Raw genomic sequence first — 16,625 nt, forward strand, 5'->3', positions numbered from 1 at the left:
ATATTTGATCACATTCGCTAACCTTTCTATTTTGCATTGTGATCAGTGCGTTTTAAAATAAAAAACTTCTTTTAAGATGCACTTCATTTTCTGTTCATACAGTAAAACTGCCACTAGATGATTTTTACATGTAATAAAATGGCCTACTTGGTTAAAACTCCTATCAGGCCTTGCTTCCTGAGTCAGTAGCAGGCATGTTCAGTAATCAGGAGAAAGCGGAAAAGATTAGTGTTATTTCAACAACCTCCCATACCTCATTAATGAACAGCATTGAAGGAGTTTCCTTATACTCTCCTGACCAAAGCAAGTTTTGATCAATTGACACAGAAGGAGAGAAAGGGGAAATCTGTCCTTCATAAAGATCTTAGATGTCCACAAGAGTCTTCTGCAACCTAGGCTCCTGTATATAAGGGGTGGTATACAGAGTAACTTGAGGGCTTGGAGTAACCAGGCACTAGATAAGGTAAATTAAAGAATGTAAATTTAAAATAATCTGAAATGTAATCAACTGACAGCCAGGGCTCCTCTAATCATTAACTGGAATGTCATATGACGTTGGACTTTGATCTCCACTCTAGAGCAACAGAATCCGCCATGGTTGTATACAGTATGAAACAGAGGGTTTATTTCATTTTCAATATCAGAAAAATAATGATATAAATCTAACCAAATATACCTAAATTTCTGATTATGGGGATCAACAAATGCTATAAATTTTACATAAACAAGGCAGACTATGTTTCACTGACATAATGGGATAATGCCAGTTCATTTTTCACTAGTACAATATATGTTTCTAGGAAACCATTTCAACTTTTCAATTTTATTGTCAACGGAACAAATTCCATTTGCTGAATATGCTATTATAAATTAGTAAATGCATTCCCCTAATAAATCTCAGAAAGTGACATTTAGTAGTAATTTATAATTGATGGAAGGTATTTTACAAAAAAAAATCCTTTAGGAAGCAAAAGCAATTTAACTATCAATGTACATTACATTAAAAAAAATTATAATCCATTATAAGAAACGAATGATGGTTTAACGTGTTAAAAACTGCACACTATCGCATTTAAACTACAACGAGAGATGGGTTTTCCCCTTTTAATTCAGTTTCTCAGAAATCAACTTCTACTATTTTAGCAAGACATCAGCAAATAAGACATGTCAATTTCTTTAGTGATAACTATACACCCAATGATAAATTACTGCAAAAATGCATTACATGATGGAGGTAAGACATTTGTGAATGTGCACAACAACAAAAAAAGATTTCAAACACATACTCAGCACCCTCTTTATAATACTTTCCTTTTGGAGTCAAACATTTTTAATGTAATAAAAAGTTTTTAAAATGAAGGTAACTATTATGTAATAGAGAGCAAAGTACCCTAAAAGTGACCTTTTATCAGAGTGTTATACCAGAGTGAGCCTTATAATGAGGGTGGAGGGTATCAGAAAAGCCACACCACAAACACACTTCATAGCCCATCATGCATTTTCAACTGCTTATCAAACTTACCCCTCTTTTGAGGCTTCTGAAAGAAGGAATTCTGGGCTTCCCTGTTTTTATGTCACTCATGCAATAATGCACTGGTTCAATGGAGAATATGGGATACTGGGACCCATTAGGAGTAGTGGATGTGTATAAACTAGTAGGGGTAAGGGGTGGGGACTGTGGCTAATATGGAAATAAAGAAAGGAATAAATAAGCCAAATGTTCAAAGTAATTTTAAAATGAAAATTCTGTCTTTCAGTAACAAAATTTCCATCCAACACAAAAACGGTTCATAGCATGTTTTACTAGAAGATTTACCACCATAACTGTATCAACTTTAAAATAGTTTGCAGAGCAAAGATAGTCATTTTTCTAAATGGTTTTATTCAGAATTAGTCTTTTGAGTTAAAGTTGGTGCAGATAAAGGATACAAGTTTAAGAATACTTTCCACCCAATTTCCGAGATACTAGCAATACCCAAGTACCTGAGATAGTCTCCTTCCTTTATACTTCCCAATAGCATCTTCAGTATTCCCTAACCCTTGTTACTATCCTTCTGGACTCCTGCTCTTCCTCACCCTGCACTGCTCCTCCTTCTCTGTAAGGTTTTTTCCATTATATGTGATAGGCTAAATCCAGAATTACCATTATGATGTCCATAAACAGGTCAGTCACAGAAAGACAAATTTGTAATCCCAGCTGTGGGGAACTACTGAAGTAGGTAAGATAGATTCACTACCTTTGGACTTTAACATTAGGTGTACGGCTTTCCTTACCATTACAGCTTCTTTAATGTCCTCATTCTTCCTTCACTTTTGTTTTAAATCACCCACCTCTAACCTTTTCTCCTCCTCCCTACTCCTTTTCCAATCTGCTTTTCCCTCACCTGCTATACACCTCTCCTCCATCTTCTATAGTTCTTTCCCCTTTCAAAAAACTACCATCTCAGCTGAACTTACCATCTACAAAGAGGTAGAGTATCTTGAAATGCAAATTAAGACCCACCAGATTCACAGATACATCGAGTCACAAAGGCTACCCTGAACATCCAGCTAGTTTGTCAACCAGAATTTTTTAAAATCAATTTAAAAAAATCCAGTTTCTGTTATAAATTGTTTAAATAATGCTCTGATTTTTTTTAAAATACTTCTTAAAAAAGGTATGCTCCTTTGTTACTGTTTTTCCCCCCCCCCAGAAAGTGAGAAACACTGACATAAGCTTCCATTCTGCAATGCACGTAACCATTACATATGACTAACTTTACCCATGATTTGGTCCACTCTGTTCAGCAGCACTACTCAATGTGTAAGTATTTGCAGAATTGTAGCATGACTCTACAAAGGAAACAATGACAATATACAAAGTGCTATCAAATGTACAAAGTAAAACTGGGGAAGAGAGAGAATTTTTTTTCCTGATACCTTCTTTCAACTACAGTCATCTTAGGTGTTAACTGTAACTAAAGTAAGAACAGAAGGACAGGTCCTCCGCAGGTGTAAATCAGCACAGCTTCATTACTTCAATGGAACTAGCCAATTTACACCAGATGAGGCCCTGGCTAAAATTTTCAGGCAGAAGTATGATTTTCAAATTGATGGTGTCTTTTAATTTAAATTCAGTCCTAATCTCTTGTGTAGCCCTCTAGACAAATACTAGTAAAATATGTTAGCATGATAAAGTGATATATTACAGTTAATAATTACAGTGGATGAAAAGTAAATAACCCAGGTTTTCATTGCTACCATACAGGAGCAATTAGAAAATGTGCTATGAGGAGGATGCAGGAATTAGATATTCTATCTCTCCCCTTAGAGAAGACTTGTGTATCTGGAATATTATCTGCAAAAACATAAATCCCAACTGGAAAGAAGTCTGGAGAGTAGTTCTTTCATCATAATAAAACTTTTCTATTTCACTAAGTTGCTACTGACTAGCAGCATTGAAAGTCCTCATTAACATTTGTGGGAATAATTAAATGATTTGTTTATACGCTCTAATATGGAACAAGTAAAAAAGATCTAAAATATATGTAATTTAATCTTTGTATGTTCAATTACTTATTTAAATAGCCAACACCAGTATTAGTGGCCCCTTTTGTTGGTCCATGAAGGCATCTTTCACAGAAAGTGTCAATTAAACCTACATGCACAGAAGTAAGAGAGGAGTAACATCTCTGTTCTAACATTTTTATCAAAAGTAGGTTTATAACTATTAATTCTTTTATTTGTTTAGTCTTAAGCTTCCCCTTTGGCACCTGCCCATATGAAACTCTGAAAAATTAGATGTTTTACTATATGACCAAATATTTCATGTTTTCAAACAGAAAGCATTTTTATGAAAATATTATCACAAACTTTCAAAACCAGCAACAAATAGTAGAATCCATTTGGTACCTCTACCTGCAAAGTAAAGGGGAAAGCATGTAATTTAATTTTCTTTTGTGAGTCACCTTTAAAAGAAGTAATTCCTTCTACCACAAACTACAAATCCTAAGCACAATTTTATTTGGGAATAGTAACTTCACAATTCTTACCTTTGGCTTCTTTCCAAAAAGCCACAGCTTGCCCTTAGCCTTGCCCACAGTGGTTTTTGAATCAATCTTCATTCCTTCCTGCTTTGGTGTACTGATGGTTCCATCAGAGACAGTCCTGTAAATATGCTGACTGTAATCTTCAAATGGGAAGTCTCCAGGAGGTTCAAACCCAGACTTGAAGGAGTCTATCACTATTTGAGAATCCTGTATATAAGCAACATTAGTGAGCTTTAAAAAAAATCTGCACGTATGAATCTTACTGCACTGGCTATGCTATAAACATACTCAGCCAAGACAACAGAAGCAATATGGACTGCATAAAAGATAATTCCAGACATGAATATTCTTTCTAAATGAATAATTGCATTTACAGATACAGTTTTCCTGTTAGCACTTGTACTATCATGTAAACCAGAGGTTTCCAACCTGTGGTTCGCAGACCCCCTGGGAGTGCACAGACTATGTCAAAGATTTCCAAAGGGATCTGCACCTCCATTCAAAATTTTTTAGGGGTCCAGAAATGAAAAAAGGTTGAAAATCACTGATCTAATCTATTCAGAGGTGTAGTCTAGTGGCTAAGCCGTGGGATCAGGAAGCATGAAATCCAAAGTTTATAGGATCAATTCTGACACTGACTCCCTCTATAGCCTTGGGTATGTCAATAAATCCCTCTGACTCAAATCTTCCATCTGTAAAATAATGCTTAGATACTGTAACACACAGGAGTTTTAAATATTAATATTATAGATTAAACCAAATATTGCATCTGCCTTCATTCCACAGTAATAATTAATTTTTATACATCCTATTTCAGACATATTAGTGAGCTTTCATATATACTTTTTCTGTAAATTGTTTTAACTACACATGAAAAATACTTTCCCAATATAATTCCTTTTATAAAATGTTTTGTTTTTATATATTACTAACATAAGGTCCAGTGCGGCTACCACTGAAGTCAATGACAAAACTCCCATTTCAGTGAGTAGGATCAATCCCATAATACAGTATCTTACATATATATTGTGTGATCATATAATTTAAAGACCGTGTCATAAGGCTATGCACCACGGGGTCAAATTAAGGTTGCACAAGCAGACAATTCTGGAATTTTCTAATTTGTGAGTATTGGACTTTACAACCATACCAGTCTTTACACTTAGTTCTTTGCGAGATCAAACTGCTGTCTGTCTATTTCAGACAGCTCTTCAGTAGCTCATGTAAAATAAATTGATGTCAACCCAGTTCCCAGTCAAGAAGCATCCCGATCACAAACTCACATTGGTTTAATCCAGGCCTGGCTACCCAACCATAGTTATCAAAACAAACTGTTAAGATGGAGTGATCATTTGTGCAAAGCCAACCTGAGTACTAAGTACCAGTGGCGTTGCGTTAACAGAGATGAGCCAAAAGGATGAAAAAGCATGAGAAAGTTTTGATGTAGACAACTGACATCAAAACAGGAAATTAGCATTTCGACCAAATCCTGAAGTCATAACTCATTTTTTATTCAGGTAAAACGCTCAAAGACGAGGTTAACTTCAGGATTTGACTCTTTTAGATTAAAAGATAAGTGGACAATATAAATCTGAAATATTTAGTGTATTTTCCCCCCTTTCAATAATATGCCACATGGCTCCCATATTAGTTAACTTACTCATGCATATTAAAAAAAGAAAATGAGCTGAATTCACTTACTCTGCATTCATCAACTGATTTTGCTGCAAGAATCATTCCTTCTAAACATTTAGAGATTATGGGAATAACTTTGCGCTCAGAATCAGCAAAACCTTTATAACATTCACTAAGCTTGATGGTCCTCCGTTCATCCATTTCTTGAAGATGCTACAAAGAAGAAAAAAGATAATATGATTTTGTTTACTGATATCCCTTGTTTATCCTGCAGATTCAGGAGCCATTTTATAACAAAGTATGGAATTTCTTTGTCCAGTATTAGGACAAAACTGAATACAATTAGATAAAAAATAATATTCTTTAAATACATTTTGTCACTGACACCTTTTTAGCAAAAGATGTACAGAACACAGTGTAATCAGGAAGACTGGATACTCTTTATTAAAGACAATATTTGGAAACATAAGGCTTCCTATTGTCACAGTCTGCTTCTCCTCTCTATCCTCCACCCCGTTAATCACATAGACACTTCCTTTAATTAAGAAACATTTCAGATAAATTTTGGAAAATTGTGTAGGACAATTGGCTGAATTTCCCATCTTCTAACCTCCCTCACCCATGTAATTCTTTCTAGGCTTAGCTGACAAAAATTTGAGGCTTTTTTTTTTTAAAGTCTTGTTTTTGTTTTGAACTTTCCTTCCATTTCACACACATTGCCAATAGAACAGAGATTATTAAAAACATTGGGAAAGGATATGAATATCATGTACAAATGGGACACAATTCTAATATCCCATTTAAGACACAAACCCTTTCCTGCAAGAGATGTGTGCTGGAAAATAAGAAAAAAATCAATGTTACATAAGCTTTGTAATGAAAGCCAACTAGAACCATTTCTTATCCAAGTATCTCATTGGATGTTGGCTAGTCTTACATTTAAAACAGAAAAAGGGACCATTAAGTTCAAAATCCCAGAGACCCTTGAGCAAATAAAAAATAATAATAAAAAAAAAACAATAATCCATTATTTATATAATGATGCATATCCAGAGCTCATCCCACTCTTACTATAAAAATACACTATAAAATCTATTGAAAACACAGCCTATTAGTTACAATAATTGGGATCTGAGGTAGGCTCAAGCCTTTGCTAAATCTACCCTAACAGAAGCAGATGTCTCAAGCAGCATCTCACATGATCTCCCTGAGATAAAACTATAACAGCTGAGTCATGTAATTATTTGCTTGTAAATATTACTCAACACTTGCAAACAAACAATAAAAAGAAGTGCTAAGTAAGAGCCTTAGAAAGCAGTGGTTTTCAATCTGTGCTCCGTGGACCTCTGGGGGTCTGTAGACTACATCTAAGGGGTCTGCAAAAGGCTTTTGTTACCATAGAACAGAGGTTTTCAACCTGTGGTCTGTTGACCCCTGGGGGTCCGCAGACTATGTCTAAGATTTCCAAAGGGATCTGCACCTTCCATATGAAAATTTTTAGGGGTCCGCACATGAAAAAAGGTTGAAAGTCACTGTAATAAAGCAAAACTAGGTCTTTGGGATCATATTTGCTGAGGACTTCAGGAAACAAGAGTAATTTCTCATAACAAAAAAAAGTATTTTAACCCTGGAGAAATGTAATAAACCAAGTCTCTGATCAAAAGAGAAAACAAAAATGATCAAAAATGTTCCTCTTGGGTCTTTGCTTAATACACGGATTTCTGCAGTCTCAGGTATGTTCTACAATTCCTTCCTTAGTCTTCTATTGACAGATCCACTGGAGGTAGCATTCTTTACTGATAAAAAAACTAAGTTTTTAACCAGGAAAAAAAATTTCCTCCTGGGATTCCTAGAGTTTCAAATAAATAATTCTTTTGCGATCCTCTCCCATGCTCCTGGAAAATCTCAAGTTTGCTCAGGTTATTAAACGTGTAAATGAATTCAAGGTTTTCATTCTTCCTCTGTTTCCTCTCACTTTGATTCTGAGTAGTAGCTTGTGACGGATGGAAATAAGCCTGCTGGACATTGGGCGGCATCCCAATACTGAATTCTTGATATCTTTATGCACAAGAAATCCTACACCGTTGACATGTTTGTCCTCTCCACTGTAATAGAGTATATGGCCTTCTTCCGTTAATACCTCTCCAAAGTTCTTCCATCTGACCTCAGAGATTCCTAGGAGGTGCCAGGTGTATTGTACCATTTCAGATGTGCGTTCTTTCAACCTCCCAATTGTCTCAATGTCCTTACATTCCATGTGGCTGTGGTGATGTTATCTCTTCCACGGATCCTCTTTGTTGGGGTTACACCAGTAGTATACTTGTCGCATCTGCCCTGGTGGGAGACGGATGGCACAGTCATTAACAAGCTGGGCTGCAATCAATCCGGTATGGACAGTGTTGACTTGCTTACCATATGGTGAGTCTTGGGCAAATTTCTAACCTGGTGGAGCCCATCCCTCTCCAGGCAGCCCCATTTTAGTCGCCTCTTATGAGATGCAGGAGGAGCAGTGGAACTATTCTGCCCCCGGACCCATGTCCATCTAAAGGCAGTACCGTTTAATGACAGTGGTACAAGTCTATGCCCCTACAACAGACTATAACGATGATCAAATTGAAGATTTTTACAGTCAGCTTCAAGACATCATTGATAAGGTACACAAGAAAGATCCTGATTGTACAAGGAGATTGGAATGCTAAAGTGGGTACTGACGCATAGGCAGATTGGCAAGGTTATTGCGGCCCTTTCTGTAATGCGGTAACCAATGAGAGAGGATTGAGACTTTTGGAGTTTGTCATCTATAACAATCTGGTTCTTGCAAATACATTAGGAGCACATACAGCATCCAGATGATCAACCTGGCACGCACCGATTTCGTTCTGGGATTAACAGAGCTAAAGCAAGGAGCTTTCCTGGTGCTGATATTGGAAGTGATCATGACCTTGTAATGCTAAATTTTTGGCTGCAGTTAAGGAAAATCATCAGGCCAAAGTTCACCAGACTCAGAGACCGAAACGTTGCAGAGTCATTCCAAGCAATGATCGGCAGAAAATTTGCCCCACTGCTTGCTCTAGAGGAAGACGTAGAAACAATGACCAACAATTTCAAGGCTGTAATGAATGAGGCAGCAATGGACATCCTTGGGAAACATCGTAAGAAGACAAAACCATGGGTCACAAATGAAACACTACAAATGTGTGATATTAGAAGAGAACTTAAGAGAGACAAGAACAGCACTGAGGGAGCTGATAAATACAGAGTAATTGGCAGAAAGATCAAGAAAGGAATGAAGGTGGCCAAGGAGATATGGATTGAAAAACAATGCTCTAAAATTGAAGAGTGTATCAATAATAAAAATAGCAAAGGAGCCTTCCCAGTTGTAAAAGATCTGATGAAGAAAAGATGGACCAAAGCTAACGCAATTCAAGACAAAGAAGGGAACAGTTACAGAAGAAAGGGACATAATCAATAGGTGGACAAACTACTGCTCTGATCTATACAACCACCAGACAAATGCAGATCCTAGTATATTAGACAGCCCAGATTGAATAGAGGAGGATGACTTTCCAATACTATGTGAAGAAGTGGAGACAGCTGTGAAATCACTCAAGAATGGAAAGGCTGCAGGTATTGACAACATCCCAGCCGAATTGATGAAATTCGGAGGAGAAATAGTAATAGATGTACTCACCAAGATCTGCAACAAGATCTGGCAGACCGGTGAGTGGCCCTCCACGTGGACACAGTCACTAATCATCACTCTGCCAAAGACAGACAACCTGCAATTGTGTCAAAATTACCGGACCATAAGCTTAATTAGCCATCCCAGCAAAGTGATGTTGAAAGTCATATTGAACAGATTGAAGCCACAAGCAGACAATATCATCGCTGAAGAACAGCTGTCTTTCGTGCTGGAAGAAGTACTACAGAACAGATTTTCAACCTTCGTGTTCTATGTGAGAAATACTTATAACACCAGCAGGACATCTACCACGTCTTTGTTGACTTCAAGAAGGCATTTGACAGAGTATGGCACGAAGCTCTCTGGGCAACCATGAAGAAGTACAACGTTGGTCGTAAGCTTATTCTTACCATTAAACAACTGTATGCCAAGGCCAGCAGTGCAGTTCTCGTCAATGACACAATAGGAGAGTGGTTTTGCACCACTGTTGGAGTCCGGCAAGGCTGCCTTCTTTCGCCCACACTGTTCAACATCTACTTGGAGTGCATAATGACTGATGCCCTAGAAGATCACATATGCACAGTCACCCCTGGGGGCAAACAATCTCAAATCTTCGGTTCGCTGATGACATTGATGGCTTGGCAGACAGCGAAGATGAACTTGCCAATCCTGTGAAACAATTGGCTGAAACCTCCACAAAATATGGCATGGAAATCAGTGCAGAGAAAACCAAGCTGATGACAAACAAACATGATGGGATCAGCTCACATATCACTGTCAGTGGACAACAGATGGAGACAGTGAAGCAGTTCAATTATTTAGGGGCAATCATCACTGAAATTCAGGCAAGAACTGTGCAAATAACAGCAGCAGTGGCAAAGCTAAAGCCAATTTGGAGGAATAAGAACATCTCCCTGGAATCCAAACTGACACTGCTGCACGCAATGGTCATCTCCATTTTTCTGTATGTGTGCGAGACATGGACCCTTACAACAAAACTTGAATGAAAAATGCAGGTAGTAGAGATGAGATACTTCCGTAAAATCGTCACCCAATGCGCTAGGTCATATGAAGACCTCCTGATGACCGTGAAGGAGCACAAGCTGAAGTGGTATGGCCATGTAACAAGATCATCTGGCCTATCCAAGATCATCCTCCAAGGGACAGTACAGGGGAAGAGAAGAAGAGGTAGACAGAAGAAGAGATGGATTGACAACATAAAAGAGTGGACAGGAATGGACTTCGCAGAGACTCAAGCACTGACACACAATCATCAGGGGTGGAGACAATTGGTTGATTGCTCATCAATGATGGTGCCCCAACGACCAATGTGGTTATAGGAGTAGCCTGTGAAGTTCCCAGTGTTATCCCAAATGCTTCAACAGACTTCAAGACCTTTGAGGGATTTCCCATTTGTTGTCATCCATTGATCACTTTATATTAAATGAATGCTGCACAGAATCTATGTCCTTGAAAGAAACATTTTCTTCTTTTGCAATATGATTCTGGTATTTAAGCAAACAAAAGGAAGCTTGCTATTTATAACAATATTCACAGAAACTATAACAGAATTTTAATTACATTTCTAAATCTAATTGCTATGAACAATACATGTAAGCTAATACAAACCTAGACATATATGCTTTAGATATCTTATATCAATTTAATCTACCAAGATGATCTCTTTCTTTAAATTTTGAAATCCTCTTCCCCCTCAAAAAATAAAGAAATTAATTGTATTAAATATTGTTTTACCTTGTAAATCTGAGGAATGACAATGTAGTAATGTTTGTGTTGCTCTCCATTAAAGTTCTGTAGTTGTGCAGCATATTCATTTTTGTTTTCATCTGCCATGTGTGTACGCAGGTTTAATTGTTGCTTAGCCTAATGGGAAGTCACATCAGTACAAACATGCCTCATTTGTGTTCTCTCAAAAGAAATGTAACATTACTTTAACTAGCTTTCCCACCAATTACATAAAAACATTAGTCACAGTAGCTGTGGAGGCACAAACATTTCTTCCTATAATTAACAAAAAGGGAAGGAATGTGAGTGCCACTAAATTTGTAATGTCAATCTACAGGTCATATTTAGGAACTGCCATAAAAACTTCCTCTGCAGCCATTGGACTAAAGGTGGTTCAGAAGAGTACAATAGAATCCATTAAACTAGATTCTAAGCACATTACACCACAAATTACATCAGACGAATAACCCCATCTACAGCTTCTGTCTTAGACATTACCTGTAATTTGCTCTGTGATCATCCTTTGAATAATTAAAAGACTAAAATATGTCAATATGCTGACACACTACCTCATTACACTGTACATTAAGTTTTAAAAGATGAATTATACTGTTACTTTGATATTGCCTAAAATATGTAAATAGATATATTATGCTGTTCAAATATTGCTACAAAACATAAAGCCATCAAAAATTAACATTTTCTAATAATAGTAACAACAAGAAGGAGGAGAGGAAGAAGTGTCATGGGTTTTACCTTCTCAACATCGGCCTTGGTTGCATTGGTGTCGTTGTCCAGTCTTTCATAGCTTTGCTGTGCCTTTTCTGCCTCTCTGCACTCTCTTTCAAATTTCTTTTTGCTCTATAAAAATCATGAAAACCATATTGCAGACAAACCAACAGACAGTTACAGCAACTTCAAAACCTAGATATCTAAGCTTCCATTTAAAGTTTCCATTAATCTCGGCTGAGAGGAGCCTTCACTTTGAAAATCAAAGCACTGCTGTCTTGTTCGATCTGCAGTCAAACCACTCTTTCTCCAGGGGTTTTAACTTGCTCCATTTACCTTAATGGGGTGCCAGCACAGAAATGTTCAAAATAGGTTTTAAAAATATTATACAAGCAACCAAATTATGAACACCCAATTACAGAGACAAATTTAATTATAAAGAAAAGCTGGGTCCAGATTTTAGCTCAGATTTGGGGGGGGGGGGGGGGAAGGAGGGGAGAGACCGGGGAAGAAAATCCAAATCTGGACCGGACCCAGACATCTGTAAAATTTTAAAATAAATTTATTTAACCAATTTGTTACAATGATGTTAATTGACAAGACACTGAGCACGGTTTACCAGTGAGCATAGACCAGAACAAAGAGTGTTCAGCAATGTTTCAGCTAACCACTATTAGACCCTCTGACACGATGCTGAACAATGGTCGTCCTGGTCTACACTGACCACACTAACCCATACTTGGCATCATATCAGCTAACCTTACTGATCACAAATCTGTCAGATATGGTAAGATTTCACAGCATAGATTAAGCCTTCAGAGGTTTGTTGTGAGACTCTGTAGCCAGAGACAACGTATCTTCATATATTTTGAGAGTATCTCACAGAGAAGTGCACTGTCAGTATTGCCAATCTACTGAGACTGCAATTCTCAACACATTTACTGTAAAGTGGTCTCTGACTGTTGACACCTGATGGCTCTATTTTATGCCCCATTATTAAACATCCAGGGTGAGAAAAGGCTGTTACCCATCAGGTTTACCAAAGCCCTATTAATTCCTCATTTTTAAGCCGGAATTAGATGGGACTTGAAACAATACATTAAGGAAGATACATACACACCAATAAATGATGAAAGTATGTGAGCACATGAAGTGCTAGCATCTGCCTGAATGGTGTTTTTCAGGACCGGTAACGCTGTTTTCCATAGTGACTGAAATATATTCCTCTGCAGATATTGAGAATTCTTCAGTTTCAGTCACCTTTATTTCCAAGACAGATGATTGACTCCAGAAAAATCACCAAGATTTTTCCTGTGCAGTGATATGTAATTCTAATTTATTCTGACATTCAGAGGGAAGTTAGTGTTTGTAATACTGAAGTTTCAAAGATGAACTGGAAAGCTAAAAATTAAAACTGAGACAAACAGTCTCTCCAATTTACCCATCAGTGGAGGGGCATTCAGCACAGAAATAAGTTTTAAATAACCATCTTCAGTGAACTGAGCAGTGCCCTGTGGATTTCACGGAGAAGGGGGAAAAAAAGGTCAATTAAAATTTTATTTCTGCACTGCATGTCCCTCAGTCTGGTAAATGGGGACCACTCAGCATAGAAATCTGGGATTAACTCAGTTTTCACTTCTGTTCTAAAATTAGTTCACCTTAAAATGATTTAATGATTTCCCTTCTCTCTTCCTTCCTTCCGTTTGGCACTGGTTCAATGGAAATGTTTCAGAAGTGCAAATGTTTTTGTAATTTTCCTCCTGATTAGCACCTTCCTTTCCAAAAATTTAGTAACAATAGTTAAGATTTCCAAAAAAGAATGTTGAACCTTTTGGAACAATTTTCAGCAACCAACTGCTACCCTCTCTTGACACTTTACAAATGAAGTATTTTGAAATCCTATTGCTTATCCTCTCTTCTTTATGTAAAGCATGTGTCTTCAAAAATTTCTTTAATTCTTCTGACTCTGCCTTCCTAAATATGAATCTTCCATCTCTCCACCATTGTTTCAGGATATCTGACCAAGATGCAACACATTCTAAGGATGGTGCATTGGCACAGGGGGAATCTGTGTCAATATCACTTCAAAAGTATCACTGATTCATGGAAAGTAGAGTTTATGTTCTGCCTCCTTTTAAACTGGGCCTTTCAAAGAATGGAACCCTGGAGTACTCTGCCTGTATTCCTCTATTAAACTGAGTTTATACTGACTGAAAGTGAAATAAACAAAAAAGGACTATATAATACACATTAGTTATAGTGGCATTCTCGAATAAACCTTTTGTTACAAGCCATCTTGATCAAGTACAGTGCTGATGACAGACTTAAAGCTTTGATTTCCTAAATGATGCATAAATAAATGCTACATACCTTCAAGTCTTTAAACACAGTTGGGTTAATTTGAGGTTAATTAGTAAGAACAGAAACTTAAGAAAATCTACTACAACTACTAAGGAGGCAGCAGGAAATCTATAAAAATGTGAAAAGATGAACATAACTAGTGACACTGCTCCACAAAATAAGCTACTTCTTAGATAAACTGTAGGTAGTTACAATGAGAGCAGGCTAGGAGAAAAGGGACTGATAGCTGAAGGATTGCTAGGCTGAAGGATTGCTAGTAGATGCCTCTGGGGTATAGGATTGAGTGTTATTTTCAAGAAAATTCTAATATATTTGAAAGCTACTTCTCTACGTCACATTACCCCAAATACCCCAAAAGGGTAATTCCGACAGAGAACAACAACTTACAGAGAAATGAATTAAGTAATGAACTATAAGTACATTGTATTCTGTCTTGGCTACTGAACAATAAATCTAATGTGATCATTCAGTGATACAGCTAAACACTAAACACAGACTGATCAAAAACACAAAAGCAAACGTAATGGCAACAGTTGTGTAGAACTGTCCGCTATTAATATTAACAGAAAAACTCACATTATCCATCTGTTTCCAGCACATGTCAAGATACTGCTGAGCTTTTCGCCCCTCTTGAAGATGCTGTAAGGGCATAAATAAGACATTTTCACAAATCTCAGATACTGTTAACATTACTGGTTTCTGTTCTAGTTTACATTCAGTATGCTTTGTCAATTGCTTACTAATTTATCAAGGTACTTTATTGGAGATATTACCATCCATGCAAGAACAGCACTATAGACCAAGGTTATTTTTGTACTCAAAAGTTATTAATGGGTACTATTCTATATTTGTATTTTGAACATCATAACAAGTAACTATGTATTAAAGAGAGCTACTCTGATGTTATATTAAGTTGCACATAAAACTTATAATTGAAACTACTGTCACATTTATACTACTGACTGGACAAATAAATATACAGATTCTTTGAATGAAAACAGTCATTTTATACACTATTGTTGCATAAGAATATAGGAATTACCATTTTTCTTTCTGTTTTTAGATCATGAGAATATCTCATTAGTTCTCCATACACTCTGTGTCCCATTTCTTCTGCTACTACTTCTCGTTGTCCTGCATAGTCATTTAACTCATTAAGGATGTTAAAAAAGGCTAGACATGATGTAAACCTGACAAAATACACATTAAAAACACAAGGTGAAATTGATTTTTACTTTCACTAAGGATTTCTTTATTTAGCCATTAAGAGAACATAGAGTGTGTTAAAATTAGATACACTGTAAAATAAACCTTAGACTAATGTTGAACTACAGTGAAAATGCACAGTGGGGAAAGCCTATGTTGGGCCTAAGACGTACCACATTCTAATGTCTCTTCATACACAGTTTATAAGAACATGGATTTTGGGGAGTGGAAAAGAAAGAATAAGAATACTACCTGGAAGGCCCTGCAGTATAGTGGTATCTCCTAAGCTGCCAACTGAGAGGCCTGAGCTTGGGAACGGACTTAGGTCCCTAGGCTCGGAGGCTGAACTTGTTGCAGAGATGATGTGCTTGGTCTTGAGGGTGGAACATGCCAATCATACCACTCATATGCATCCCGATGGATGATCTACAGAACAAGTTTGCTATCAGCTCTGGAGACAGCTGCCTGTTTGCCTGCCCACCTCTTGGCTGGAGGTAAGGTGCCACTATGGCTGGCACTAAAAAGGGGGAGGGGGAGGGGCAAAAATAAGGGTAGAAAGTGTGTGTGGAAGGGAGGAAAGAAACAAAAACAGTCACCATATTAAAATATGCATCTCTCTTTAATTATGGAATATTGCCATCTTTTTAAAGCTGGCAGGGCCTGAATTCCATTGTGGAGTTGGAAATCCTGACTCCTGCAGTCCAGATTTCTTTGAGGTGGGTTTGAATAGAACTTGAGGTGTTTCTGGTGGGGTTCCCCAAGGCATTTCTGCATAGCACTTCCCTGGCTGCAACGTGAAATCCATCCCACATGATATCCTTAGGTTTTCACCATTCTTTCATTCATAGTCCAATTATTTATACTTTAAAAACTAGCACTGTGTTTTAATCAGACATCAAAAATCATCAATGACAAGGATAGCAAAACAAGCACTTCTCTTAGGCTATGTCTACACTGTAGTTGGGAGTGATTGTAGGCTTACATGTGCTAGCTCTGCTGGAACTAGTGTGCTAAAAATGGCAGCATTGGTGGTGGCTCAGGCCAGCCTCCAAAGGACAACTCCATGGGAGATCTTACATACATACATAGGCAGCTAGCACAAGATGCCAGCTGTGCCACCGCAGCCACGCTGCTATTTTTTAGCATGCTAGCTCAAGCGTGTACGTCTACCTGAACTGGGAATCACATCTCCCCACTGCAGTGTAGATGCATCTTTACACTACTGACAATGGAGTTGC

General features: G+C 37.4%; 1 protein-coding gene across 1 annotated transcript in view; it reads right to left on the reverse strand.

Annotated features, from left to right (window-relative positions):
• LOC113405089 (formin-binding protein 1-like) overlaps positions 1 to 16,625 on the reverse strand; it is a 99,703-nt gene that overhangs the window by 9,272 nt on the left and 73,806 nt on the right. The window contains exons 4-10 of the mRNA XM_026655385.1: positions 15,224 to 15,371; positions 14,758 to 14,820; positions 11,848 to 11,952; positions 11,101 to 11,229; positions 5,730 to 5,876; positions 4,032 to 4,235; positions 1,523 to 1,681 (exon numbers count right to left, since the gene is read on the reverse strand). Coding sequence (XP_026511170.1) covers positions 1,523 to 1,681; positions 4,032 to 4,235; positions 5,730 to 5,876; positions 11,101 to 11,229; positions 11,848 to 11,952; positions 14,758 to 14,820; positions 15,224 to 15,371 — 955 coding nt within the window. The remainder of the gene's footprint in view (positions 1 to 1,522; positions 1,682 to 4,031; positions 4,236 to 5,729; positions 5,877 to 11,100; positions 11,230 to 11,847; positions 11,953 to 14,757; positions 14,821 to 15,223; positions 15,372 to 16,625) is intronic.

Source organism: Terrapene carolina, unplaced genomic scaffold, assembly GCF_002925995.2.
Source record: "Terrapene carolina triunguis isolate 2854851 unplaced genomic scaffold, T_m_triunguis-2.0 Scaffold210, whole genome shotgun sequence".
NCBI classification, from domain to species: domain Eukaryota; kingdom Metazoa; phylum Chordata; order Testudines; family Emydidae; genus Terrapene; species Terrapene triunguis.